This window comes from Symphalangus syndactylus, chromosome 13 (genome assembly GCF_028878055.3).
Source record: "Symphalangus syndactylus isolate Jambi chromosome 13, NHGRI_mSymSyn1-v2.1_pri, whole genome shotgun sequence".
NCBI lineage: Eukaryota > Metazoa > Chordata > Mammalia > Primates > Hylobatidae > Symphalangus > Symphalangus syndactylus.
The window spans coordinates 106,033,606-106,059,844 of NC_072435.2; the positions used below are offsets into that span (position 1 = coordinate 106,033,606).

The window sequence follows — 26,239 nt, forward strand, 5'->3', positions numbered from 1 at the left end:
ATGTTTTTTACCCAGAATAAGTCAACAGCTTAGAACAAGTGTTTGTTGCCGGGCGCGGTGGCTCAAGCCTGTAATCCCAGCACTTTGGGAGGCCGAGGCGGGTGGATCACGAGGTCAGGAGATCGAGACCATCCTGGCTAACACCGTGAAACCCCGTCTCTACTAAAAAAATACAAAAAAATTAGCCGGGCGTGCTGGCGGGCGCCTGTGGTCCCAGCTACTTGGGAGGCTGAGGCAGGAGAATGGCGTGAACCCAGGAGGTGGAGGTTGCGGTGAGCCGAGATCGCGCCACCGCACTCCAGCCTGGGGGACAGAGAAAGACTCCGTCTCAAAAAAAAAAAAAAAAAAAAAAAAAAAAAAAAAAAAAAAAAAAAAAAAAAGAACAAGTGTTTGTTAAAGACTGAGGCCACACAACACCTCCACAGACGCTAGTGTTTCCCACATTTTTTTTTTTTTTTTTTTGCAACAGTACCTCTGTCACCCAGGCTGGAGTGCAGTGGCACGATCACCACTCACCACAGCCTCAACCTCGTGGGTTCAGGTAATCCTCCCACCTCAGCTTCCCGAGAAGCTGGGACTACAGGTGCCTGCCACCAGGCCTGGCTAATTTTTGCATTTTTTTGTAGAGACACAGTTTTGCCGTGTTGCCCAGGCTAGTCCCAAACTCCTGGGCTCAGGCGATCGGTCCACCTCCATCTCCCAAAGTGATAGGATTACAGACGTGAGCCACCATGCCTGGCTATGTTTCCCACACATCTGTTATTTGATCCATATCTTCACCATTCTCACTGTATTTGAATGTTCCTAATATCCCCTTAATATTTGTTTACAAGAAAAAATTTTATCCCTACTGTAAAGTGAAAACCAGTTATATTTGACCTAACGTGAAATTAGACATAAAGTTATATAAAATCTTTAAATGTTCTTGTTTTTAGCTAAATACAGGTGCCTATATTAAAAGCTCTGAGACTAAGAACTGCTCTCTGAAAAGACTTGGGGATTAAAGAAGTGCTGAAGATACACACTAGCACCGATCACAATTTCTCCTAAACGCGAAGTTAAGAACTGAAAGAGAAATGAAAAGGGAACAGTTTCCTCAATACATCATCTGATGCTCCTTAATGTGGGGTCCATGTACCACCTAAAAGCACCTTAAATACCAAAAGTCCATGTCCCAAGTTCTGAGAAACAGTAATTAATGAGACCCCACTTTACCCTCCTGGGAGCGAGACAGGGCCGGATTCTGGAATTTAGACAAAACTGGATTTATATTTTTTTGCTGGGCAAAGAACTTAACCTTTCTGTGTCTCGTTTTCTGTAAAATGAGAAAAATGAGATCTCTCTCACAGGGTTGTTGTAGAAATACGCGAGGCGTTTAATCTGCTGCCTGGGGCTTAAGTATACAATAAATATTAACTACGATTATTTTCCTTTCAAAACAACAACAAAAAAGAACGTGAAGCCAGACAGCAGAAATGAGTTGCGTGGGCTCTCAGGGTTCCCAATACACACACCCGCCGGCTCACTCCCTCAGGACCCAATCTCCCGCCTCCCACGAACTCCTACTTTTCTCTCCTTGTCCCCGCAGATCCTCACCTTCCCGCTGCCCGCGGGGCCCATGACCAGCTGCGCATACCGAGGCATGTTGGCTCCCGGAGCCGCCCGCCACACTCCTTTAGCCTTCGCACCTCCCACTGAGCTCCGGGAAAGTGAAGTGCGAACCAATCGCAATCCACATTCTTTCTACGTCTCCAGTTCTACCACACCTCCTACTACGGGGCACACCGCGGGCCAAATCCTGTGAGAAACGCGTCCTGAGAAAAAACGGGAGGGGCGAGGGAGAGGATTTGCGAGTGCGCAGAAGTAGTTGTTGGAAATCGGCCGTTGGGATGGTCTAAGCTTAGATACGTGGGTAATAACGGACAACACATAAAGCTCCGCATCCTTGCGCCGCGTGCTTCGGTCCGTGGTTTGCGTGCAGACATTTGACTTGTATGGCCAACCTCGCGATTTGCAAATGTGCTGAGGATCTGGAATACTGAAGTGGAAGGCACCTCTTGTTTTGGGGAGCATGTATATTTCCCTCCTGTGACGCACTGCTTCCACAGAGAGGTGCAAACGTGCAAACGCTCAGCTACCGAAGCGCTCCTGCCCCCCACCCCCCACCGTAACTCCAGCGTCGCGGATCTGCCCGCCCCGCTCTCCCAAAGCTCTTCGGGCAGTGTCCGAACGGCTTCGGAGGGGCGAGAAGCCGGCATCGGAGCCGCCTCTCCGGAATACCAGCAGCTTGACGCACGCGTGCTGTCGGGGGAAGGGACGCTGGGACAGCTGCTCCCGCACACGGCTCGCGGTCTCGCCGCGGAGATGCCCGGCCAGGGTCCGGGGTCCGACTGGACGGAGCGTAGCTCTTCTGCAGAGCCGCCCGCAGTGGCCGGGACCGAGGGTGGCGGCGGCGGGTGAGGTTGGGGGCCCCGGGGTAAAGGGTGGCAGCGTGGGGCCCCCGCGTCGTGAGCGCCGTGGAGGAGGGCTGCGGCCGGCCTCTCGTCTCGGGGGCTGGCCCCGGTGCCCTCAAGTGAGAGGCGGGGAGCAGTTGTGGACAGGAGGGCAGAGGGGAGGACTGCCTCGCGGTTGAGGGAGGGCCTCTGAGGGAAGCTTCGGAGGAGCGTTTGGTGCAGTGGCCACGAGGTTACTGCGACAGTCGCCCGCGTGCATCTCTCTGCCCCGAGGGGGCGCTGCGAGCCCTGCTGGGACGTTTGCTGTCTGGCACAGGACTGTGTGTCCACCGAAAGGCGAAGCGGCGGGGACAGAGGAGGAAGATGTCCCCCGGTTCAACTGGGGGCGTCCAGGCCCATAAACCAGTTCCTTCCCTCTAGTGACATGAGCCACCTTCCTGTCAAACGGGGATTTCTTTCTTTTTCTTTTTTTTTCTTTTCTTTCTTGTTTTTTGAGAGCGAGACAGAGTCTCGCTCTGTTGCCTAGGCTGCAGTGCAGTGGTGCGATCTCAGCTCACTGCAACCTCAGCCTCCCAGGTTCAAGTGATTCTCCTGCCTCAGCCTCCCGAGTAGCTGGGATTACAGGCGCCTGCCACCACGCCCGGCTAATTTTTGTATTTTTAGTAGAGAGGTAGTTTCACCATATTGGCCAGGCTTGTGTCGAACCCCTGACCTCAAGTGAGCCGCCCGCCTCGGCCTCCCGGATTGCTGGGATTGCAGGGTGAACCATTGCGCCCGACCTCAAACGAGGGTTTCTAATCGCCAGTGAGACCAATGACTGAATATCTGAGGTGCCTTGATCTTGACATTTTCTTCACACCGAAGTTCCTTTTTTCACAAATCTATTTCGTTTTGAGCAGGTTTTTACACCTATTTCCTAGATAGTGAAGACAGCGAGCTGTTGAAGTCACTGCTGGAGACTCTACCTCCTCTTCCTCTCCCTCCTTTATTCCCTAAAAGCAAGAACTGCGATATGTTTGCCGTTCAGTACAACCCACAGTCAGGGCCTCTGTTGCACCCATGGCCATCCTTTTTTTTTTTTCTTTTTTTTTTTTGAGACAGAGTCTCCCTCTGTCGCCCAGGCTGGAGTGCAGTGGTGCCATCTCAGCTCACTACAAGCTCCGCCTCCCGGGTTCATGCCGTTCTCCTCCCTCAGCCTCTGGAGTAGCTGGGATTACAAGCGCGTGCCACCACGCCCAGCTTTTTTGTATTTTTAGTAGAGACGGGCTTCACCGTGTTAGCCAGGATGGTCTCGATCTCCTGACCTCATGATCTGCCCGCATGGCCATCCTTTTTGTCTCTGGTGCTACTGAAGACTTCTTAAAGATGGGATGGAGTCTTGGGTTTCTTTTCTGTTCTTCACAGTCCTTGGCCGACTGCAGGATCCTAGTGTATCAGGAGATACGTGAATTTTTTTTTTGAGACAGAGTCTCCCTCTGTCACCCAGGCTGGAGTGCAGTGTCACGATCTCCGCTAACTGCAACCTCCGCCTCCTTGTTTCAAGCAATTCTCCTGCCTCAGCCTCCCAAGTAGCTGGGACTACAGGTGTGCGCCACCACGTACCTGGCTAATTTTTTTATTTTTAGTAGAGATGAGTTTCGCCATGTTGGCCCAGGCTGGTCTTGAACTCCTGGGCTCAAGTGATTTGTCCGCCTTGGCCTCCCAAAGTGCTGGGATTACAGGTGTGAGCCCGTAATCCTAGAAGGTTCTATTATGATCCCCACTTTATGGATGACAAAACAGGCACAAAGAGGTTGTTTGTCCTTTCCTTTTATCTCCGCCTGTCGTTCATCTCCATGCCTCCTTTAGTTTATCCAAACTCTTTTAAAAACACAATTAAAAAAAAAGACAGCATGCCCTTTAGTTTGGTTTAAGGAACCCCACTAAAAAACACAAACCAAGATTAATTTATGAAAAGCTTATATTCCCAGAAATACAAAATAAAATTTTCAAACTAGAATCAGGTATATTATGCTACATGATACAATGTTGGCACTGGCAGGGGTCTTAAAAATCATCCATTCCAGTCGTATTTACTAATCTGAAAGGGGAAGTAATCTGCCAAAAATCCCATTATTAACTAATGGGAACTCCAGAACTCTTTACCTTTTTTATCCTTTTTTTTTTTTTGAGACAGAGTCTCGCTCTGTCACCCAGGTTGGAGTGCGGTGGTGTGATCTGCAACCTCCGCCTCCCAGGTTCAAGCGATTCTCCTGCCTCCTGAGTAGCTGGGACTACAGGCACGTACCACTACGCCTGGCTAATATTTTGCATTTTTTAGTAGAGAACAGGGTTTCACCGTGTTAGCCAGGATGGTCTTGATTTCCTGACCTCGTGATCCACCCGCCTTGGCCTTCCAAAGTGCTGCGATTACAGGCATGAGCCACCGCGCCTGGCACTTTTTTCTTTAAAGTCAGGCTTATTGAGGCAAAATTTACACAAAGTAAAATCTTACTTTTTCATGTATAATATGATGGGTTTTGACAAATGCACATGGCTGTGTTAAGCACTGCCACACTAAAGATACAGAGCAGCTCTATCACTCCTTCAAAACTCTCTCATGCCCTATAAAGTCAACTTTTGAGAAAGGAAGCCACAGGAGGGTTGCCAGCAGAGAAGTGATGTGATCTTACTTCACTTAAAAAGGATCACGCTGGTTGCTAGTTGGAGAATAAACTGGAAGGAGCAAGGGTAGAATTAGGAAGTTGGAATACAAGAAAATGATATGGTGGCTTGGAATGAAATAGCAGAGGTAGCGGCGGTGAAAAGTTCATAACAAAAACTTTATAAACCTGGCCCATGAACTCTTGGTCACTGAATAAATTGCAGGATGAGGGAAGGAAGGTTGTTTTAAGTTTAGAAAAGAAAAAAGAATTTGTACTAAATTAGAAACATTACAGACCAACTTATTAGTTCTAGCACACCTTAATTACTATTCAAAGAACAGTCTTTCGGCATGGCGTGGTGGCTCACGTCTGTAATCCCAGCACTTTGGGAGGCTGAGGCGGGCGGATCAGTTGAGGTCAGGAGTTTGAAACCGGCCTGGCCAACAAGGCGAAACCTCGTCTGTACTAAAGATGGAAAAATTGGCTGGGTGTGGTGGCGGGCACTTGTAAATCCCAGCTACTGGGAGGCTGAAGTGGGAGAATTGCTTGGACCTGGAAGGCGGAGGTTGCAGTGAACCGATATCACGCCATTGCACTCCAGCCTGGGCGACAGAGCAAGACTCTACCTCAAAAAAGAAAAAAAGAAAAAAAAAAAAAGAACAGTCTTTTCAATACCCAAATCACTTCGTTAAAAATAAAGACAACAAGATAATAACATGGATAGCCCAGGAGCCCCAACTACTTTATTGAGCTCACTGTAGGAATGAGATTAGGAAACTATAAAATTAAGACCCAGGATAGGCATGGTGGCTCACGTCTGTACAAAAATTAGCCAGGTGTTGTGGTGCACGCCTGTGGACCTGGCTACTTGGGAGGCTGAGGATCGTTTGAGCCCAGGATTTTGAGGCTGCAGTGAGCTATGATTGCGACACTGCACTCTAGCCTGGGTGAAGGAGGAAGACCCCATCTCTAAAAAAGGAAAGAAAAAAATCTTGGAGCCATTAGGATTCAACCAGAATTATAGGAAAAAATTTGCAAGACATTATTTCTGATGGAAACATGAAAAGTAAAAATAATATGCAACACTATCCTTTTTTAAAATTTGAAATATGTTGGTTGGGTGCAGTGGCTCATGCCTTTAATCCCACCACTTTGGGAGGCTGAGGCAGGCAGATCACCTGAGGTCAGGAGTTTGAGACCAGCCTGGCCAAAATGGTGAAACCGTCTGTACTAAAAAAATTAGCTGGGTGTAGCCGCGCTAGTCCCAGCTACCTGGGAGGCTGAGGTGGGAGAATCATTTGAAACTGGGAGGCAGAGGTTCCAATGATCTGAGATCATGCCACTGCACTCCAACCTGGGTGACAAAGTGAGACCCTGTCTCAAAAAAAAAAAAATTGAAATATGTTGTTCAGTGCTTGTAACACTGTAATTATTACATATTATTTATATGCTTTATTTTTTCAACAGATCAGCTGGATACTCTTGTTACCAGAATTCCAAAGGTTCTGGTGAGTAGTGCATATAAAGCAGATAACACTTAGAAGTAACATGGTTCTGAGAAGCCTATTTGTCTGTAACTACTTACACAATAGAGTTTTTTTCTTTCTTCTTTTTTTTTTGAGACGGAGTCTCACTCTGTTGCCTGGGCTGGAGTGCAGTGGTGCAATCTGGGCTCACTGCAACCTCTGCCTCCTCGGTTCAAGCGATTCTCCTGCCTCAGCCTCCTGAGTAGCTGGGACTACAGGTGCATGCCACCACACCTGGCTAATTTTTCTATTTTTAGTAGATACAGGGTTTCGCCATGTTGGCCAGGCTGGTCTCGAACTCCTGACCTCAGGTGATCCATCTGCCTCCGCCTCCCAAAGTGCTGGGATTACAGGCATGACCCACCACACCCAGCCCACAATAGAGTTAAAAATAGATTGTATTAGCATCCCTGGTGAATTTAGTCTTTAAGATTTCAAAGAGCAATCAGGAAGGTGTTTTCTTGTCTGTTGGTACAGTATATTTTACATCAAACATTTTTAAAATTAGCAGTGAATCCCTAAAAGAACTGTATTTATAGCTGATGTTGGTTGAAAAGCACAGAGCACAGCCTGGGGTTTATACATGGATAGAAGAAAAAATTCTAAATTGAATAGCTTCAAAGAATGTAAAATATTTCTCAGTGCTGATATTTTCCTCTCACTTGAAATAAAGAGTAGAGCTTTCAAAGTATTCACCTCTTCTCTGCTGGAGTTAAGAGAGTAGGTAAGACAATCCCCCAAAGGTCTCTCACTAATTGCTTTTTTTCCCTTGGGAGAGGAGCTGGACTTAACTGACTATAGGAGTGTGTGTGTATGTATATATATTTTATTTTATTTTATTTTTTATTAATTTTTTTGCACACAAAAACAATAAACATTTTCTAAAAATACATACAAACAAAAAGATGCGTATCAAACATATTAGGAAGGTTGCACATGGGAAGGTGGGGAGTAGAAATGGGGAGTGGGAATTAAAATAAATGAGAGAGGGACTTTATATGGATCAGTGATAATAACTCAATCCTCTATTTGACGAAGAAGGAGAAGGAAGAGGAAGAAAAAGAAAGTGGGATAAAGGATCAGAAAGGGAGGAAAATAGAAAAAATTAGAGTATGACTCCAGGGTAGACCTGTTTTGTTGTCACTGAGTTGGTTGGTTGGTTTGTCTGTTTTATTTTTCATATGTTTCGCCATGTTGGCCAGACTGGTCTCAAACTCCTAGCCCGAAGTGATCAACCCGCCTCGACCCCCAGAGTGCCAGGACCACAGGCGTGAGCCACCACGTCCAGCCCCCACATTGCTTCTGGCCTCCATGGTAGACCTCCCAGACGGGGCGGTCGGGCAGAGGCGCTCCCCACATCCCAGAGGGGGCGGCCGGGCAGAGGTGCTCCTCACTTCTTCCCAGATGGGGCAGCCGGGCAGAGGCGCTCCTCACTTCCCAGACGGGGCGGCCGGGCAGAGGCGCTCCTCACTTCCCAGATGATGGGTGGCCGGGCAGAGGTGCTCCTCACTTCCCAGACGATGGGTGGCCGGGCAGAGGCGTTCCTCACTTCCCAGACGATGGGTGGCCGGGCAGAGGCGCTCCTCACTTCCCAGACGGGGCGGCCGGGCAGAGGCGCTCCTCACTTCTTCCTGGACGGGGCGGCCGGGCAGAGGTGCTCCTTACTTCCTTCCAGACGGGGCGGCCGGGCAGAGGCGCTCCTCACTTCTTCCTGGACGGGGCGGCCGGGCAGAGGATATATTTTAAGTATAGTAGTTATAATAGGTTTTAAATGTTTCATTTAAATTCAGTGATACATAAACCTGGGTTCACTTTGCTTTTCCTTGGTAAATATATAGTCATTACAGTTACCTGGGAAAAAAATATACAGACATATATGTGTGCATGTATACATATATAAATAAATAATATGGTCATTTAAAAAATGTGTTGCAGTCTGGGTTCATTAATTTAGATTCTTCACCAAAATTCTTACTGAATTATAGTTCAATGTAAAAAAGAAAGGAAACACAAAACAATATATTTATTAATAATATATTCCAGATGTGGAGGGAAAGAAAAGAAGAAATACTAACAATTATCAGTATATTGGATTGACTTAGTTATATAAAAGAAAAATTTCTGAACAAATATATGCCTAATAAAAACTCTGAAAGGCAATATATCAAAGTGTTTTTTTTTTTTTTTTTTTTGAGACGGAGTCTTGCTCTGTCGCCCAGGCTGGAGTGCAGTGGCGCGATCTCGGCTCACTGCAAGCTCCGCCTCCCGGGTTCACGCCATTCTCCTGCCTCAGCCTCTCCGAGTAGCTGGGACTACAGGCGCCCGCCACCATGCCCGGCTAATTTTTTGTATTTTTAGTAGAGACGGGGTTTCACCGTGGTCTCGATCTCCTGACCTCGTGATCCGCCCGCCTCGGCCTCCCAAAGTGCTGGGATTACAAGCGTGAGCCACCGCGCCCAGCCCAAAGTGTTTTAAAATAATTACTACTAGGCCGGGCACAGTGGCTCACACCTGTAATCCCAGCACTTTGGGAGGCTGAGGTAGGTGGATTACCTGAGGTCAGGAGTTCGAGACCAGCCTGACCAACATGGTGAAACCCCGTCTCTGCTAAATATCCAAAAAAATTAGCCAGGTGTGGTGGTGCATGTCCGTAGTCCCAGCTACTCGGAAGGCTGAGGCAGGAGAATCACTTCAACTCAGGAGGCGGAGGTTGCAGTAGCTGAGATCATGCCACTGTGCTTGAGCCTGGGCGACAGAGCAAGACGCTGTCTCAAAAAAAAAAAAAAAAAAAAAAAACCAGGCGCCGTGGCTCACGCCTGTAATCCCAGCACTTTGGGAGGCTGAGGCGGCCGGACCACCTGAGGTCAGAAGTTTGAGATCAGCCTGACCAACATAGAGAAACCCCATCTCTACTAAAATACAAAAAAATTAGCCGAGTATGGTGGTGCATCCCTATAATCCCAGCTACTCGGGAGACTGAGGCAGGATAATTGCTTGAATCTGGGAGGCAGAGGTTGCGGTGAGCCGAGATTGCACCATTGCGCTCCAGCCTGGGCAATGAGTGAAACTCCGTCTCAAAAAAAATAAATTAATTAAAAAAATTACTACTAGATTGTGGGATTAAAAGTTTTTATTTTCTTTTTATACACTTAGTTTACTTCACTAATCTGCAGTGAACAATGTGTATTGCTGTTTATAATTGGAGGAGAAAAGGGCCAGTATTCAGCAAGTGCTTGATTGTCTTCCTCTATAGTTGAACTTAAGGATTCATTCTATTATTTAAAATAAACACTATAGCCAACTACTGGCAGTGACTCTAGATATTATTATTATTATTTTTGAGACGAGGTCTCACTCTGTCGCCCAGGCTGGAGTGCAGTGGTGTAATCTCGGCTTATTGCAACCTCGGTCTCCCAAGTTCAAGCGATTCTCATGCCTTGGCCTCCCAAGTAGGTGGGATTACAGGCACACGCCACCATGCCTGGCTAATTTTTGTATTTTTAGTGGAGATGGGGTTTCACCATGTTGGCCAGGCTGGTCTTTAACTCCTGACCTCAGGTTATCTGCCCGCCTTGGCCTCCCAAAGTGCTGGGCAGGCATGAGCCACGGCACCTGGCCCTCTTTATTCTTAAATACTTCCAAGTATGTATTTCCTTTATTTATTTATTTTAAGACAAGGTTTCACTTTGTCTCCCAGGCTGGAGTGCAGTGGTGCAATCTCAGCTAACTGCAGCCTTGACCTCCCTGGCTCAAGTGATCCTCTCGCCTCAGCTTCCCAAGTAACTGGGACTTCACCCCTGGCAAAAAAAAAAAAAAAAAAAAAAAAAAGGGGGGTGGTATTTATCTTAGCTATATTTTTTACTCTATTCCCCAGGCAGGAGTGCAGGGGTACAACTGGCTCACTGCAGCCTCCACCTCCTGGGCTCAAGTGATCCTCCCACCTTACCCTCCAGTAGCTGGGACCACAGGCGTGTGCCACCACACCCAGTTAATTTTTATATTTTTAGTAGAGATAGGAGTCTTGCCAAGTTGCCCAGGCTGGTTTCAAACTCCTGGGCTCAAGCAATCCGAACGCCTCAGCCTCCCAAAGTGCTGGGATTACAGGCATGAGCCACCACGCCTGGCCTATCTTAACTACATTTATTTATCTCACAAAATAATTATCCAAATCAAGAACTTGAAATACTGTTATCTGTAGACCTTATTGAGATTTTGTTTATTGTTTCAATAATATCTTTATAGCCACAAATAAAAAAAATCCAAGTTTATGAATAGCATTCAGTTGTCAACGTTTTTTTTTTTTTTTTTTTTTGAGATGGAGTCTCGCTCTGTCGCCCAGGCTGGAGTCCAGTGGCACGATCTCACTGCAAGCTCCACCTCCCAGGTTCACGCCATTCTCCTGCCTCAGCCTCCCGAGTAGCTGGGACTACAGTCGCCCGCCACCACGCCTGGCTAATTTTTTGAATTTTTTTTTTTTTTAGTAGACACGGGGTTTCACCATGTTAGCCAAGATGGTCTCGATCTCCTGACCTTGTGATCCACCCGCCTCGGCCTCCCAAAGTGCTGGGATTACAGGCGTGAGCCACTGCGCCCGGCCTAGTGTTTTTATGTTTCTTAGCTTTTTTTCTTTTTTTTGAGACGAAGTCTCACTCTGTCGCCCAGGCTGGAGTGCTGTTGCACAATCTTGGCTCACCGCAACCTCTGCCCCACCAGGTTCAAGCAGTTCTTGTGTCTCAGCCTCTCCAGTAGCTGGGATTATAGGCACATGCCACCATGCCTGGCTAATTTTTGTATTTTTAGTAGAGACAGGGTTTCACCATGTTGGCCAGGCCGGTCTCAAATTCCTGACCTAAAGGATTTGCCCACCTCAGCCTCCCAGAGTGCTGAGATTACAGGTGTGAGCCACCGCGCCCGGCCGACATTGATATTTTTGAAGAATACAGACCTGTGGGGTTTTGTTTGTTTGAGACAGGTTCTCACCCTGTTGCCCAGGCTGGAGTGCAGTTGCACAATTACAGCACACTGCAGCCTCAACCTCCTGGGCTCAGGTGATCCTCCCACCTAAGCCTTCCAAGTAGTTGGGACTACAGATGTGAGCCACTGCATCTGGCCCAGGCCTGTTCTTTTGTAGAATTTCCCTAAATTTGGGTTTGTTTGATGTTTCCTCCGATGAGATTCAGCTTATGTCCTTCTAGCAGGAATAGCACAGAAGTGGTGCTGAGTTTGTCCTGGTTCATCATATCAGGAGACCCCTGCTGTGCATTAGTCCGTTACTGACAACGTTGTCATCGTTTGGTTCAGGTGATGTCTGCCAGCTTTCACCACTGTAAAGTTATGATTCTTACCCTTTGTAAAGGTAAAAATATATGGGGATATACTTTGAGACTTTGTATATAGCCTATTACTTCTCAAACTTTCATCCATTAGTTTTCTCATCCATTCTTTTATTTATTTATTTATGTATTTTTTTGAGACGGAGTCTCGCACTGTCGCCCAGGCTGGAGTGCAGTGGCCCAGGCTGGAGTGCAGTGGCGCAGTCTCGGCTCACTGCAAGCTCCGCCTCCCGTGTTCACGCCATTCTCCTGCCTCAGCCTCCTGAGTAGCTGGGACTACAGGCGCCTGCCACCACGCTCGCCTAATTTTTTTGTATTTTTTTTTAGTAGACACGGGGTCTCACTGTGTTAGCCAGGATGGTGTCTAACTCCTGACCTCGTGATCCACCCGCCTTGGCCTCCCAAAGTGCTGAGATTACAGGCGTGAGTCACTGCGCCCAGTCTTGTCATCCATTCTTGACTAAATCCATTAGGATTAAGATGGCTAGAAATATGTGCATTTTCTTTTTCTTTTTTTTTTTTTTTGAGACGGAGTCTCCCTCTGTTGCCCAGGCTGGAGTGCAGTGGCGCAATCTCGGCTCACTGCAAGCTCCGCCTCCTGGGTTTATGCCATTCTCCTGCCTCAGCCTCCCGAGTAGCTGGGACCACAGGCGCCCGCCACCATGCCCGCCTAATTTTTTTCTATTTTTTTACTAGAGACGTGGTCTCACTGTGCATTAGCCAGGATGGTATCGATCTCCTGACCTCGTGATCCACCCACCTCGGCCTCCCAAAGTGCTGGGATTACAGGCATGAGTCACCACGCCTGGTCTTGTCATCCATTCTTGACTAAATCCATTATGATTAAGATGGCTAGAAATATGTGCTTTTTCTTTTTCTTTTTTTGAGACGGAGTCTCCCTCTGTTGCCTAGGCTGGAGTGCAGTGGCGCAATCTCGGCTCACTGCAAGCTCCGCCTCCCGGTTTCATGCCATTCTCCTGCCTCAGCCTCCCGAGTAGCTGGGACCACAGGTGCCTGCCACCATGCCCGGCTAATTTTTTGTATTCTTAGTAGAGACGGGGTTTCGCCATATTAGCCAAGATGGTCTCGATCTCCTGACCTTGTGATCTGCCCACCTCGGCCTCCCAAAGTGCTGGGATTACAGGCATGAGCCCCCGCGCCCGGCCATATGTGCTTTTTCTAATTCCATCATTGATTCTACATTTTTCAGATGGCTTTCTAATGAAGAGCTTCCCTTTCTCTACCATTTTTCAATTTATGTATTTATTATATAATTGTCAACACATGGATTCTTATACCATTCAATAGGTTAAATACTTTACTTTAAATCTGTTATTTATTTTGATGCTCAAATTATCCCAGATTTGGCCAGTGGGAAACCTTTAAAGATGGCTCTTGTTCTCTGTCTCCATTATCCTTTGAACACTTATCTTTTAGCACAAAACGTTGTACTGTCCTTGTTCTACCCTTGACGTCAGCCATTTCTCCAAAGAGCCTGTGGTAGGCAGCATGGTCCCCAAAGATGTTCACACTCTAATCTCTCTAACCTGTAAATATGTTATGTTACATGGCAGGAGCAATTTTGCAGGTAAAATTAAGTTATAACCCTCCAAAGAGATGTTATCTTCAATTTTCTGAGTGGGCCCAGCCTAGCCCTATGAGCCCTTAAAAGCAGAGGAGTTTCTCTGGCTGAAGTCAGACAGATGTGGGGAAGAGGAGCAGTTAGATGTGAAAGGAGAGATCTTAACACTCCATTGTTGGCTTGAAGATGAAGAGAGCCACATGTCAAGGAAATAGGGACTTTGGTTTTGTAAGGAACTGAATTCTGCCAACAACCTGAATGAACCACTACAGACTCCAGGCACCCCAATCCAGCCCAGGCACCCCGATGCCTTGATTTTGGCCTTGTGAGATTCTAAGCAGAGAACCCAGTGAATTCATGTTATACTCAGTCTTTTGAGCTATAGAATTATGAGACAATACATGAGTGTTGTTTTAAGCCACTAAAGTTGTGTTGTTATGGCAGCAAAATAAAACTAACATAGAGCCCTTTTTTTTTTTAATTTTATATATTTAAGGCTGGGAGCGGTGGCTCACACCTGTAATCCCAGCACTTTGGGAGGCCGAGGCGGGCGGATCAGGAGGTTAGGAGATCAAGACCATCCTGGCTAACACAGTGAAACCCCGTCTCTACTAAAAATACAAAAAATTAGCTGGGCGTTGTGGCGGGCGCCTGTAGTCCCAGCTAATCGGGAGGCTGAGGCAGGAGAATGGCGTGAACCTGGGAGGCGGAGCTTGCAGTGAGCCGAGATCGCGCCACTGAACTCCAGCCTGGGCAACAGAGCGAGACTCTGTCTCAAAAAAAAAAAAAAAAAAAAAATTTATATATTTAAAGTAGAGAAGAGTACATAGAAACCAAGATCTGGGTGCCTGGTGTGCTTATTTATATTATCATTGCTTCTAGACTTGTCTCTGAGGACAGTGCTGGGAAACAAATGTGTGTGCATTTACCTGTGAGCACATACATACACATACATATCTATTTCAATATTTCTACTAACTCCAAATTGCAATCCAAACAAACAGGGTTTATTCTGTGCTTTCCTCTTTCCATATTAATAGGTAACTCCTGTCTCCAAAAGTGTGAGACCTGCCTCTCATTAACTACAATATATTATTTGCTTCGTCCTAAGATGTATAAAAAAGTAGTTTCTAAAGTGCTAACACATGCTTCTGAAAAAAAAAAAAAAAAAAAATGCCTAGTAGGCTGGGCGCGGTGGCTCACACCTGTAATTCCAGCACTTTGGAAGCCTGAGGTGGGTAGATCACGAGGTCAGGAGATTGAGACCATTCTGGCCAACATGATGAAACCCCGTCTCTATTAAAAATACAAAAAATTAGCTGGGCGTGGTGTCGCGTGTCTGTAATCCCAGCTACTTGGGAGACTGAGGCAGGAGAATCACTTGAACCAGGGAGTTGGAGGTTGCAGTGAGCAGAGATCGCGCCACTGCACTCCAGCCTGGCGACAGAGCGAGACTCCATCTAAAAAAAAAAAAAAAAAAAAAAAAAAAACAACAAAAAAAGCCTAGTAATTAATTAGAAATCAGTATTTGCTTAGAGTTGTTTTTGTTTGAGGGCATATAGTCCAAGCAGTATATTCAAAAGTTCTTGAGTTGGTTAACTATTTATTTGTGGTAAAATATACATAATATAAAATTTACCATTTTAATCTTTTGTTTTTTTTTTTTGAGATGGAGTTTCACTCTTGTTGCCCAGGCTGGAGTGCAATGGCGCCATCTCGTCTCACTGCAACCGCTGCCCCCTGAGTTCAAGCGATTCTCCTGCCTCAGCCTCCTGAGTAGCTGAGATTACAGGTGCCCCCCCACCACGCCTGGCTAATTTTTTTTTTTTTTTTTTGAGACAGAGTCTCACTCTGTCGCCCAGTCCGGAGTGCAGTGGCACGATCTCGGCTCACTGCAAGCTCCACCTCCTGGGTTCATGCCATTCTCCTGCCTCAGCCTCCTGAGTAGCTGGGACTACAGGCGCCCGCCACCATGCCTGGCTAATTTTTTTATATTTTTGTAGAGACGGGGTTTCACCATGTTAGCCAGGATGGTCTTGATCTCCTGACCTTGTGATCCGCCCGCCTTGGCCTCCCAAAGTGCTGGGATTAAAGGCGTGAGCCACTGCGCCCAGCCTAAGGGTTTCACCATGTAGGCCAGGCTGGTCTCAAACTCCTAGACTCAAGTGATCCGCCCACCTCAGCCTCCCAAAATGCTGGGATTATAGGCATGAGCCACTGCACTTGGCCCATTTTAATCATTTTTAAGTGTACATTTCAGTGGCATTAAGTATATTCACACTGTTGTGCAACCACTACCACCATCCATTTCCAGAAAGTTTTCATCTTCCCAAACTAAAACTCCATACTTATAAAACACTAACTCAGGTGGGCGCAGTGGCTCATGTGTGTAATCCCAGCACTTTGGGAGGCTAAGGCTGGAGGATCGCTGGAGCCCAGGAGTTTGAGACCAGCCTGGGCAACATAAAATTAACTTTTGTCTCTAAAAGAAAATTTAAAAACAAAATAAAAAACCACTAATTCCCTATATACTTCCTTTCCCCTGGCCTCTTGCAACCTCCATTCTTTCACTTCGTATATATTTGATTTTCCTAGGTATTTCATAAAAGTTAAATCATACAATATTTGTCCTTTGTGACAGGCTTATTTCACTTAGCATGTCTTCAGGGTTCATCCACATTGTACCATGTGTCAGAATTCTCGTTTTTTTAAGGCTAAATAATATTCCATTGTTTGTATATACCACATTTTGTTTATATATTCATCTGTTGATGGATACTTGGGTTTCTTCTACTTTTTGGCTATTATGAAGTAATGCTGCTATGAGCATTGATAATCTGTTTGAGTCCCTGCTTTCAGTTCTTTTGGAATTGCTGAATCAGAAGTGGAATTGTTAGATTATATGGCAATTCTATGTTTAAATGTTCGAGGCACTGCCATACTATTTTTTTCTTTTGAGTTAGTCTCACTGTGTCACCCAGGCTGGAGTGCAGTTGCAGTGACTCAGCTCATTGCAACCTCCGCCTCCCGGGTTCAAGTGATTCTTCTGCCTCAGCCTCCCAAGTAGCTGGGATTACAGGGGTGTGACACCATGCCTGGCTAAGTATTTTGTGTATGTGGTTTTTTTTTTTAGTAGAGACGAGTTTCTCCATGTTGCCCAGGCTTGGTCTCGACTCCCAACCTCAGGTGATCTGCCTGCCTCAGCCTCCCAAGGTACTGGGGTTACAGGCATGAGCCACCATGCCCAGCCTATTTATTATTTATTTATTTATTTATTTATTTATTTATTTATTTTAAGAGGAGTGTTGCTTTGTCACCCAGGCTGGAGTGCAGTGGCACGATCTCAGCTCACTGCAACCTCCGCCCCCCGGGTTCAAGTGATTCTCCCACCTCAGCCTCCCGAGTAGCTGGGATTACAGGCACGCTGTAATTTTTGTATTTTTAGTAGAGACGGGGTTTCACCATCTTGGCCAGGCTGGTCTTGAACTCCTGACCTCATGATCCACCCGCCTCGGCCTCCCAAAGTGCTGGGATTACAGAGGTGAGCCACCACGTCCAGCCGCAGCCTATTTATTTTTAAGTGCTTCGTTTTCTGCAAAGAAATGTTATCAAGCTATTGAGAAATTAAGTGTTGGTCCAAAATATAATATGCATCTCACAAATATTATTTATTGAGGACACAAGACATATTCTTATATAAATAGCCTCCATTTACAACTTGAAAAAGGATTTCCAAAATAAAAAACTTTTAAAAATCTTAAATTGGCATTCATATTATTACAGATTATAAGTTATGTTTCAAGGGTCGTAATACAATTTCCAAATGATTTTCCATTTCTTGGTCAACTAGTTAGTCCTTACCTGCAGTATCCAACTTGCCAAAATCTTGAAGAAATAACTAAATTTAAAGTTTAATACAAAACTGAAATAGGCTGTTATTAATAACATTGAAACAAAAATGTGCTTATTGAATTCAACTAACTACACACTTTTTTCTTTTTTTGAGACATAGTCTCACTCTCTCACCCAGGCTGGAGTGCAGTGTTGGGATCTCGGCTCACTGCAACCTCCACCTCCTGGGTTTAAGCGATTCTCCTGCCTCAGCCTCCTGAGTAGCTGGGACTACAGGTGTACGCCACCACACCTGGCTAATTTTTATATATTTTTTAGTAGAGACAGGGTTTCGCCATGTTGGCCAGGCTGGTCTCAAACTCCTGACCTCAGGTGATCTGCCCACCTCAGCCTCCCAAAGTGCTGGGATTACAGGCACGGGCCACCACACCTGGCCACAAACTTTTAACTTAAAATGTGTCTTTCCAGCTTTATTTGTAATAGTCAAAAAGTGGAAACTACCCAAATGTCTATCAACAGGTACATAATCAAATAACAGTGTAAACATATATACAATAGAAGATAACACAACAGGCCGGGCGCAGTGGCTCACGCCTGTAATCCCAGCACTTTGGGAGGCCGAAGCGGTCGGATCACAAGCTCAGGAGATCTAGACCATCCTGGCTAACACGGTGAAACCCCGTCTCTACTACAAATACAAAAAATTAGCCGGGCGTGGTGGCGGGTGCCTGTAGTCCCAGCTACTCGGGAGGCTGAGGCAGAAGACTGGCATGAACCTGGGAGACGGAGCTTGCAGAGAGCCGAGATGGCGCCACTGCACTCCAGTCTGGGCAACAGAGCGAGACTCTGTCTCAAAAAAATAAAAAAATAAAAAAGATAACCCAACGATAAAAATAAATGAACTATTTGTTACATGTGACATGAGTGGATCTCAAAATCATTAGGTTGAGTGAAAGAAACCAGACAAAAAATGAATACTGTGTATTCCCATTTATATCAAACTCAAGAAAATGCAAATGAATCTGTGGTAATAGCACATCAGTGGTTGCCTGGAGAAGGGAGTGTGCAGGGAAGAGGGATGTATTATTATAAAAAGAGGCATTTCGGGGCCGGGCGCGGTGGCTCACACCTGTAATCTCAGCACTTTGGGAGGCTGAGGCGGGCAGATCACGAGGTCAGGAGATCGAGACCATCCTGGCTAACACAGTGAAACGCCGTCTCTACTAAAAATACCAAAACTAGCTGGGCGTGATGGCAGGCGGCTGTAGTCTCAGCTACTCGGGAGGCTGAGGCGGGAGAATGGCATGAACCCGGAAGGTGGAGCTTGCAGCTTGCAATGAGCCAAGATGGTGCCACTGCACTCCAGCCTGGGTGACAGAGCGAGACTCCTTCTCAAAACAAACAAACAAACAAAAAAACAACTAGGCATTTCATGATTTAATTGTCAGAGACTGTTTTTCCCCAAACTGCTAGTGAAGCTTATACCCTAAATTACTAGTCTCAGTATGTCTGAAACTGAAAATCAGTTCCCATTCTTCTGGGAATATGTTTCAACTTTTATTTTTCACTAAAAGGTTATTCTTTTATGCTGTCCACAACTGTTTTTAAAACAGTGAAATACGCTGGGCGTGGTGGCTCATGCCTGTAATCCCAGCACTTTGGGAGGCCAAGGCAGGCGGATCACCTGAGGCCAGGAGTTTGGGACCAGCCTAGCCATCATGGTAAAACCCCATCTCTACTAAACATACAAAAATTAGCTGGTAGTGCATGCTTGCAATCCCAGCTACCTGGGGGGCTGAGGCAGGAGAATCGCTTGAACCTGGGAGGTGGAGGTTGCAGTGAGCTGAGATTGTGCGAGCACTCTAGCCTGGGCAATAGACTGAGACCCCATCTCAAAAACAAACAAAAATCAACAACAAAAAATGAAATAACTGAAACTATGTAAAAATAAATTTTGATAAATGTCTGCAGTCTTTCATGTTAATACTACATCTCCAAAGGGATAAAATTTGTGTTACTCTAGTCTAATACAGAATAGAATTTTAAGGCTGGGTGCAGTGGCTCACACCTATAATACCAGCTACTTGAGAGGCAGAGGCGGGAGAATCACTTGAGCCCAGGAGTTTGAGGCTGCAGTGAGCTATGATTATGCCACTGCACTCCATCCTGGGCATCAGAGTGAGATCCCATCTCTTAAAAAAAGATTTTAAAAACTATATACTAAAGTTAGGCCAGGCGCCATGGCTCACGCCTGTAATCCCAGCACTTTGGGAGGCTGAGGCGGAGGATCATGAGGTCAGGAGATCGAGACCATCCTGGCTAACACGGTGAAACCCCATCTCTACTAAAAATACAAAAAATAAGCCGGGCATGGTGGCAGGTGCCTGTAGTCCCAGCTACTCAGGAGGCTGAGACAGAAGAATGGCATGAACCAGGGAGGTGGAGCTTGCAGTGAGCCGAGATCGTGCCACTGCACTCCAGTCTGGGGGACAGAGCAAGACTCCGTCTCAAAAAAAAAAAAAACACAAAACTATATAGTAAAGTTAAATGATAATAAAATATTACTGTAAATCATTAAAGCACAAATCCTGCATGTATATTTTCTCTTTAGTATGTTTCTGACATGATAAAGTTACTGTCAACACTTTGCATCTCAGCTGAGTTCAAAATAATGTATTATATATACATAAAATATTTATTTACAAGTATCTTTGATGTCGTTTGTGTGCTCTAAAACCAAATGGCATATCATACAGTCTCTTCAAATTTAAGTCTGAGTTAAAAAGATTCTGTACTACTCCAGGATAATCACTGACACATGTAAGTATCTAGATCTTAATAATTCAATTTGTTGCCGGGCGCGGTGGCTCACGCTTGTAATCCCAGCACTTTGGGAGGCCGAGGCGGGCGGATCATGAGGTCAGGAGATCGAGACCACGGTGAAACCCCGTCTCTACTAAAAGTACAAAAAATTAGCCGGGCGTGGTGGCGGGCGCCTGTAGTCCCAGCTACTCGGAGAGGCTGAGGCAGGAGAATGGCGTGAACCCGGGAGGCGGAGCTTGCAGTGAGCCGAGATTGCGCCACTGCACTCCAGCCTGGGCGACAGAGCGAGACTCCGTCTCAAAAAAAAAAAAAAAAAAAATAATTCAATTTGTTGAACTGATCTTTGCCTCTGAAATTCACATGATGTCTTTGCCTACAGATAGAATCAAAGATGGATACAAAGTGAACTCACACACAGCTAAGCTGCAAGAGTTATGGAAAACTCCCCAAAATCAAACAATCCACCTCCCTAAATCAATGATGGATGCGTCCTTTTTCAAGGTATGCTAACAGGGACATATTTAAATACCAATACTTTTTGTATTCAGAGCTGAACTTTTTACTGAAGATCAGCTGCTTACAGGGTGAGGTACTGCAGATGACAAGGCATATGCAGTATAATTGTCTAGGAGTCAATAAATATCTTTGGGTAAACTCATGAATGAATGTAAAGATTATACATTCTTTATCATAAGAGTTCTTTCAGGGTTTTATGATACTTCATATCTAATGTATCTTTACTGAGGGGAAGCTTAATGCCCCAACCACAGAGATGCTCAAGAAAAGTTCCATCCTAGAAATAGAAACTCAGCTTCACACAGATTTTACTCAAGGACTACAAAATTAAGAAGAAAGCAGGTAAAGAAAATGGCAGTAATTAGCTTGCAAGTAGGGTTTAAAAAAAAGAAAAATAAATAAATAAAATGACAATAAGGATTTTACAATGGTTACCTGTATCCCATTAGTGATCGTAACTGCTAAAAGTATCTCTAGAGCAATGTGAATTAGGGTAAATTTTTCTAACATTTTGAATTTTCTTTGAACTTACCACGTATTCAGTAAAGTAAATCTTGTATATACAGTGGAATCTTACATCTTAAGTGAACATTAACTTCTAAAATCAGCAAGTACAATGAAAATCTCAAGTCAAAATTACTTAGAGACCAACATACTATCCCTCAGAATGTCCAACACAGTCAGTTATTCTTCTGGTGCTGGAAAAGAACGTTTCTTCAGTTGAGACTAAGTAGAGCAATTGGGTTGATTTTAGGTACCATGTTATACCTCAAAAATCATTTTGAGAAGGCAAGATGCCCACACTGAGAGGCGCACAGCAAGTAACACTTGACAGAACAGCAGATTCACTCCTTCCTTGTTCATCTAGAGCAATGAGTTCTCAGACTTCAAAGGACATCTGAATCACCTGAGTGGAATGGCAAGCAGAGCCACTTGCACTGTTTAAATGGCCATTTCTTTCTCTTTTGTCAAGTTAACATAGTGGAATTTGCTTAAGTAAAATACAGTTGGCACAACTCTCTTGAACATTCATCTCTTCAGATAAGGAATATTGCCAACTTCTCTTCTACAATGCAGACTATAAATCCTCTTATTCTGTCTTTTAGCATCCAGACCTCACCACAGGCCAGAAGCGTTACCTGTGCAGCATTGCTAAACTCTATAATGCAAACTATCTGAAGATGTTAATGAAGAGGCAGTACATGCATGTACTTCAGCACAGCTCACAAAAGCCAGGCAGGTGCACCTCCAGTTGGCTTTTCACTAGTTTTTACAATTAGTGAGAGGGTCTTTTAACAGAGGTGATTTGTATCACAGGTGTCCTCACTCATCACAGAAGCCGCCTTAGCTCTCATTACTCACAGAAACAGCATTACCCTTGCACTACATGGCGACACCAACTGGAGAGAGAGGACTCGGGGCCTTCTGATATCGCAGCTGCATCTGCACCTGAAATGCTCATACAGCACTCCCTTTGGCGGCCAGTGAGAAACAAAGAAGGGTCTGTTTCTTAGTGTAAAAGGGGGGAAATGCATCTCAGTTTAATTTTTTTTTTTTCTTAGACAGGGTCTTGTTCTCTCACCCAGGCTGGAGTCTAGAGATGTGATATAGTTTACTGTATTCTCAAACTCCTGGGCTCAAGCAATGCTCCTGCCTCAGACTCCCAAGTAGCTAGGGCTAAAGGCACAAACCACCATGCCCTGCTAATTAAAAAAATTTTTTTGTAGAGAAAGCATCTATGTTGGCCAAGGTACTCTCACCTCTGCCTCCCAAAGCACTGGGATTATAGGTGTGAGCTACTGTGCCCAGCCTTCCCCATCTCTTTTGAAGGGTAGCTAAGTGATATTAATGCTTGTGTTCCCTAATATGTTCACTTTGCTAAATTCAGAATAGGCTGGACTTTTAAAAAGCAGAGAGAGATACTTTTTTTTTTTTTGAGACCGAGTTTCGCTCTTGTTGCCCAGGCTAAAGTGCAGTGGCACGATCTTGGCTCACCGCAACCTCCACTTCCCGGGTTCAAGCGATTCTCCTGCCTCAGCCTTCCTGAGTAGCTGAGATTACAGGCATGCGCCACCATGCCCAGCTAATTTTGCATTTTTAGTAGAGACAGGGTTTCTCCATGTTGGTCAGGCTGGTCTTGAACCCCCGACCTCAGATGATCCACCAGCCTTGGCCTCCCAAAGTACTGGGATTACAGGCATGAGCCACCGTGCCCAGCCGATATTTTCATACTTTTTCTTTACTGCACTGATAAGAATATGCCACTTCTTTTAGAATATATTTTGTGGAATTATAAAAATTTCTTTATCAGATAGAGTTATGGATGACTGCCCTTTTCAATGTGATTCCCACTCAACCTCAAAATAATGCAAATACTTTCAAAAGGAGAAGAATATGGTTGGTTATGCACAGGGGAATACTATATAACAGGGAGAGGAAAAAGATTAAGAAGCATGAGTATTGAAATTGCACTGTTGCAGCTTTACATGTTAGGGTTAAGAAATTACAGGAGAATTTGGGTGCTGAAAGGGTCTTTTTGGTGATGTTGGCGGCTAATAAAACGAATTTGTGTGGTCTTCCACATGCCCTAGGCAGCTGTTCACTTTGCTGGCTCCAACTAAGATACTTCCCTTTCTTACAGGATAAAAACTGGATATGCATCTAAAACAAGATGTAAGTCACTGAAGATTTTTAGAAGACCAAGGAAACTGTTCATACAAACAGGTAAATGTGGAAATTTAACAATATGCATTTTTTAAGATCTTATGCTTAAAAATACTATACTAAATACAATTTCATTTCTATTATGAAGATATTAACAAATTTAGAATATGATTTGCTTTTATTGTCACAAATAAAAAACCAAACATAAAATATAGTTTATGCTTGTAATTAAAAGAACATACTGGGCCAGGCGTCACGGCTCATGCCTGTAATCCCAGCACTTTGGGAGGCCGAGGCAGGCAGATCACCTGAGGTCAAGAGTTCGAGACCCACCTGGCCAACATGGCGAAACTCCCATCTCTACTAAAAATACAAAATTTAGCTGGGCGTGATGGCAGGCGCCTGTAATCCCAGCTACTTGGGAGACTGAGGCAGGAGAATCGATTGAACCTGGGAGGTGGAGGTTGGAGGGAGCTGAGATTGCATCACTGTACTCCAGCCTGGGTGACAGGGCGAGACTCCATCTCAGAAAAAAAAAGAAAAAAAGAACATACTGCTCAAAGGAGTAAGATTCAAGGTATTTTTTTTTTTTTTTTTTTTTTTTTTTTGAGACGGAGTCTCGCTCTGTCGCCCAGGCTGGAGTGCAGTGGCCCAATCTCGGCTCACTGCAAGCTCCGCCTCCCGGGTTCACACCATTCTCCTGCTTCAGCCTCCCGAGTAGCTGGGAGTACAGGCACCCACCACCACACCCAGCTAATTTTTGTATTTTTACTAGAGACGGGGTTTCACTGTGTTAGCCAGGAAGGTCTCAATCTCCTGACCTTGTGATCCACCCGCCTCGGCCTCCCAAAGTGCTGGGATTACAGGCGTGAGCCACTGCGCCTGGCCGATTCAAGGTATTTCTAATGCTAAAGATACTTACAATATCAAGGTCAAAGACAGTAGAGCATGAATTCATCAGAACCCAGAACCACAAACATGACTTTCTCAAGCAATAGCACTTCTTTTATGAGTTAGTGCTATTTTTGGATGAACATATTTTGTATAGCATCTATTAGTTTACAAAGTGCTGTATCTCTTATAGTAGGCCCTTCTTATCCATGGGGAATATGTTCCAAGATCCCCAGTGGATGGCTGAAATCTTGGATACTACTGAGCCCTATATATACTTTGTTATTTCCTAAAAAATACATATCTATGATAAAGTTTTAATTTATAAATTAGTCACATAAAGAGATTAACAATAAATAATAGAACAATTTTATAACAATATATTGTAATAAAAGTTATGTGAATGTGGTCTCTCTCAAAATATCTTATACTGTACCTTGGAAAGCAAAACGGTAGATAAGGAGGGACTTCTGTGTACCATTTTGTTTGATATTCAACAAAACAGTGGAGGCAAGCCAAGCAGGTGATATTATCAAAATTTTACAGCTGCAACTCAGACAAATCCAGACTTTAGAAGGATCAGCATAAAGGATCCTTTCTACCACAAGAACAAAATACTGCAAAATGAAAAAGGGAAGACAGACCGAATGATCAGAAGTATTCCTCAGAACTGATAATGTTAAATCATGTTAAGTAGTTTTCTACTTATCAGCATAGTGAAGTAGGGAGGTGGGTAAGAAGTAGGGAAGTTGGCCAGGCACAGTGGCTCATGCCTGTAATCTCAGCACTTTGGGAGGCCAAGGCTGGCAGATCACCTGAGGTCAGGAGTTCGAGACCAGCCTGACCAACATGGAGAAACCCCGTCTCTACTAAAAATACAAAATTAGCTGGGCGTGGTGGCACATGCCTGTAATCCCAGCTACTCGGGAGGGTGAGGCAGGAGAATGGCGTGAACCCGGGAGGCGGAGCTTACAGTGAGCCGAGATCGCGCCACTGCACTCTAGTCTCCAAAAAAAAAAAAACCAAAAAACAAAAAACAGAAGTAGGGAAGTTAGGCTTTCTGAATTGATATCCCATCACTGTATGACAGTGTTAGCCAGCTCTGCTGTAAATATCGTACCATTCCTATCCAAGAAATGAGGGAAAGGGCAGGAGAGAAGGGGTAAGTCAGGTTCCAAAAGGTACAGTTAGCGGAAACTGTAGGGAGAAAGTCCCTGTGGTCCCCAATAGAAGAGATGAGAAGGAACTAAAGGAAAATGCAGAGATTCTGAAGATGTAACTGACCACTTTAATTTCCCCCAACCAAAACATTTTGAAAATCAATAGTAAAATAGGACTTAGTAACAAGAGAATTTGCTGTACAGTAACTTGGCTAGAATACAGTATTGTATATCTTAAAGAGTAAGAAACTTGGGGGAAGGGTGAGGTGACTAAGAGCCTTGAAAATTGCAGGCAATTTGTCTTTACTACAGGCTTATTAATAAGCCAGGTCATTTTGAAAGTTGTACTTAGAGCTTTATTTCCAAAACAGACAGTTGTAAATTCTTATTTTTCCTTCAGTTTCTTCAGATGATTCTGAATCATACATGAGTGAAGAAAAAAAGGAAGAAGATTTACTAAATAAGTTTATGCAATCAATGTCAATTGAAGAACAGGGAGAACATCTGATGTTAACTTGACAGTCTTGTCTCATGTATTGAATTCATGCCAAAGGTGAGGGTAAGGGGTTGTGAGTTGTGTCCTGTATGTTTAGGATGGTATTGTTATTTATTAAATCATTAAGTAATTTTGGTTTGTTCAGAAACTTAAAACAATGTAATTGGTCTGATGTAGTTCCATGTACCAATGATAGTTATGTAAGAAAATTTACATGTAACATATACTTGTACTTCTAGCTAGATACAATTAAAACTTTTCTTGCATTCAGTATTGAATTACTTTTCTTTAAATCTGA

General features: G+C 44.7%; 2 protein-coding genes across 3 annotated transcripts in view; one reads left to right on the plus strand and one right to left on the minus strand.

The window, feature by feature from the left end:
• Nucleotides 1-1,990, minus strand: part of GPN3 (GPN-loop GTPase 3) — a 16,459-nt gene extending 14,469 nt beyond the window's left edge. Inside the window, exon 1 of one of the 2 annotated variants that reach the window (XM_055236393.2) lies at nucleotides 1,597-1,990. In XM_055236393.2, coding sequence (XP_055092368.1) covers nucleotides 1,597-1,644 — 48 coding nt within the window. In that variant the 5' untranslated portion in view covers nucleotides 1,645-1,990. Of the gene's footprint in view, nucleotides 1-1,566 lie in introns of both variants that reach the window. The other variant, XM_055236392.2, reaches the window with a different exon arrangement.
• Nucleotides 1,990-26,211, plus strand: FAM216A (family with sequence similarity 216 member A; the record flags this gene model as incomplete). Its single annotated transcript, XM_055236404.1, has 7 exons — nucleotides 1,990-2,456; nucleotides 6,566-6,606; nucleotides 20,594-20,715; nucleotides 21,837-21,966; nucleotides 22,048-22,231; nucleotides 23,372-23,454; nucleotides 25,846-26,211. Coding segments are annotated over 7 exons (1,146 nt in total), but the record flags the coding sequence as incomplete, so codon positions are not given.
• Between the last annotated feature and the right edge of the window lie 28 nt (nucleotides 26,212-26,239).